Here is a 2,500-nt window from a genome sequence, read left to right as displayed (position 1 = left end):
AGGATGTAGGGCCCAAGGGATTGTCTGGCCTGCGCCCATGCCAGCATAATCATATGTGAGTAGTCTCGGGGGAGGTTGTTGCTGCAGAGCTTATGACATGCACGAGTGTCAGGCCTGGCTGAAACGGTCTGTTTGGTCAGGCCTAGTCAGGCCAAGTTTTCTTTTGACTTGCCCACTGCCGCATGTTTACTCCTCAGTAAGGTCATCTGTGTTCGCCACATCATTCTACCCTAAGTGCAGCAGCCTGTGGCATGGCTGGACCAGACGAAAATGCGTCCATCAGTCCTGCGTGTGCGTTGGGCCAATGGCTTGTCTCAAACCGCTGTGTTACTATGTGCACTTGGCCTTACAGACATACACGGGACACGGCAATGCTATCAATGAGCTAAAATTTCATCCGAAAGACCCATCTCTACTCCTCTCCGTAGCAAAAGGTAGGCGAGGGTTTGCTGTGCCTCACTCAGTAGTCTGTGCTGTGTGGAGTCTTTTTAAAAGATCTATTTACCTGCTTTCCCCGGTGCACAGTTTGAGATTGCCAACTGACTCCTCGCAGGTTAACCGCATCATCTGGCTTCTTGCTATGTTTCAGGCAATTGTGCTCAGCATGTTCTATCCTTGAAGCACGGTCTGTGTGTGTGTGTGTGTGTGTGTGTCTGTCTGTGTGTCTGTGTGTGTGCCTGTGTGTCTGTGGCAGCATTGCTGTCTTGTTGCAATGTGTAGCAGTCAGTCGAGGCAGTGCTCCAGCTGAGGCTATTCAGCAGTGTTGGTAGTGACCTCCATTTTCTGAAAAAATTGCGAGCACAGCCATGACTACTGGCCTTTGTGATGTGCTGGTTGTCTGTGTTGCTAACTTGGGACTTGCTCTCTCTCTCTCTCTCTCTCTCTCTCTCTCTCTCTCTCTCTCTCTCTCTCTCTCTCTCTCTCTCGCTCTCGCTCTCGCTCTCGCTCTCTCGCTCTCTCGCTCTCGCTCTCTCTCGCTCTATGTCTGCTCTGTGTCTGCTCTGTGTTGCTAACTAATTGGGACTCGCTCTCTCTCTGCTCTGTGTTGCAGACCATGCTTTGCGCTTGTGGAATATCGAAACTGACACATGTGTGGCTATATTTGGTGGTGTGGATGGTCACAGAGATGAAGTACTCAGTGGAGTAAGCGTACCATCCACTACCAATGTTTCTACTAGTACGAGCATGCAATCAACATAGAACATCTCATATCCACATACCTCCCATACCCAATCTGCGGACAGCATGCTGTTTCGTTCTTTTTGAACTCATCAGCGCAGCACAGAGAAAATGAGGCCGAACCTCCCATACCCACTATTAATAATTTAATATTACCCAGCCACCTCCCGTATCCAGAGTCCAGACCTGCCATATCCAGACACCTGCCATATCTGGACACCTTTTTCAACTGAGCACCTTGCAGACCCGTACCTACAGCCAAACCTTGACCATTTCTTCCTCTTTGTGGTGGTCAGCTGATGCATTTCACTGTGTAACGTTCAAGGTCTATGCATTTGAGTGATGTCGGTCTCGGCTCAGTGAACTCAACTGAAGAGAGTGGTGCGTCCTATGTCCCTGTCCATGGTACTGGTACTGGGTATATGTTGTGTAGGCTGACTTGTACTAGCTGTGTGTATACAGACTTGTTCTAGCCGTGTGTGTATGGAGGGCCTAGGGGTGTTTGCTGGTGTGTACATTTGATTCCCCTGCATTTTCCATCTTTGTGTAATGTGTTGGATAGGACTTTGATCTCACAGGCTCATGGATCATGTCGTGTGGAATGGATCATGCACTCAAGCTATGGTCTATGAACGATGTCAGCGTTCTCAGTGTGAGTGGGTGGGTGGTGGGCATGTGTGTGTGTGGGGGGGCATGTGTGTGTAGGTGGGGGTGGTTGGGTGGTGTGTAGGTGAGTGGACATGTGTCTGCAGGAGCATTTTTCAAAATGGTACTATGACCACGTCCAAAGCCGTTTACAGAGGGGGGGGGGGGGGGGGGGGGGGGAGGAAATGAGGCACTAAAGCCAGCATTCATGGGCTCTTCTGACAAAGTTTCAAACTTATCATACGAGGTATCAGTCAGAACAGAACCATGAGATGCAGCCCTGTACAGCTGTATTATAATGTTATAGCTCGATGTTTTAAAAACTAGGATGTGGTACGCCAGGAAAGATTGTAGCACTCGCAGGAAGAACATGTATACATAACATGCCGGTGACATGAGCATGCTCAGCACTCGATTAGTACATTGTAGATACGGTGGCTACGTAGCTGGGTGGTGTGCCTGAGCCTGGGTAATCCTGGACCATTGGAGTAAAACTGTGTAACAAGAAGTACTGGAAACAGACTAGCGACGTATTAACTGCAACAGTGGGTGTATATGTGTGGCCACGGTGCTCCGCGAATATTTGCCATCGTAAACTCACTGGTTCTGAGAGATGGTTAAAATTTCGTGACGCAAACATTGGGCGGTTAACAGTAGTTTGTGTAGCGCACTGACA

The 2,500-nt window shown here is 49.2% G+C and overlaps 1 protein-coding gene across 1 annotated transcript in view; it reads left to right on the top strand.

The window, feature by feature from the left end:
• Nucleotides 1-2,500, top strand: part of LOC135810197 (polycomb protein EED-like) — a 27,314-nt gene that overhangs the window by 14,258 nt on the left and 10,556 nt on the right. The window contains exons 6-8 of the mRNA XM_065323670.1: nt 353-434; nt 1,052-1,143; nt 1,742-1,831. Coding sequence (XP_065179742.1) covers nt 353-434; nt 1,052-1,143; nt 1,742-1,831 — 264 coding nt within the window. The remainder of the gene's footprint in view (nt 1-352; nt 435-1,051; nt 1,144-1,741; nt 1,832-2,500) is intronic.

Source organism: Sycon ciliatum, chromosome 2 (genome assembly GCF_964019385.1).
Source record: "Sycon ciliatum chromosome 2, ocSycCili1.1, whole genome shotgun sequence".
In the NCBI taxonomy this organism is placed as follows: Eukaryota; Metazoa; Porifera; class Calcarea; order Leucosolenida; family Sycettidae; genus Sycon; species Sycon ciliatum.
Note: the sequence above shows the minus strand (reverse complement) of the source record. Positions and strands in the feature narration are given on the sequence as shown.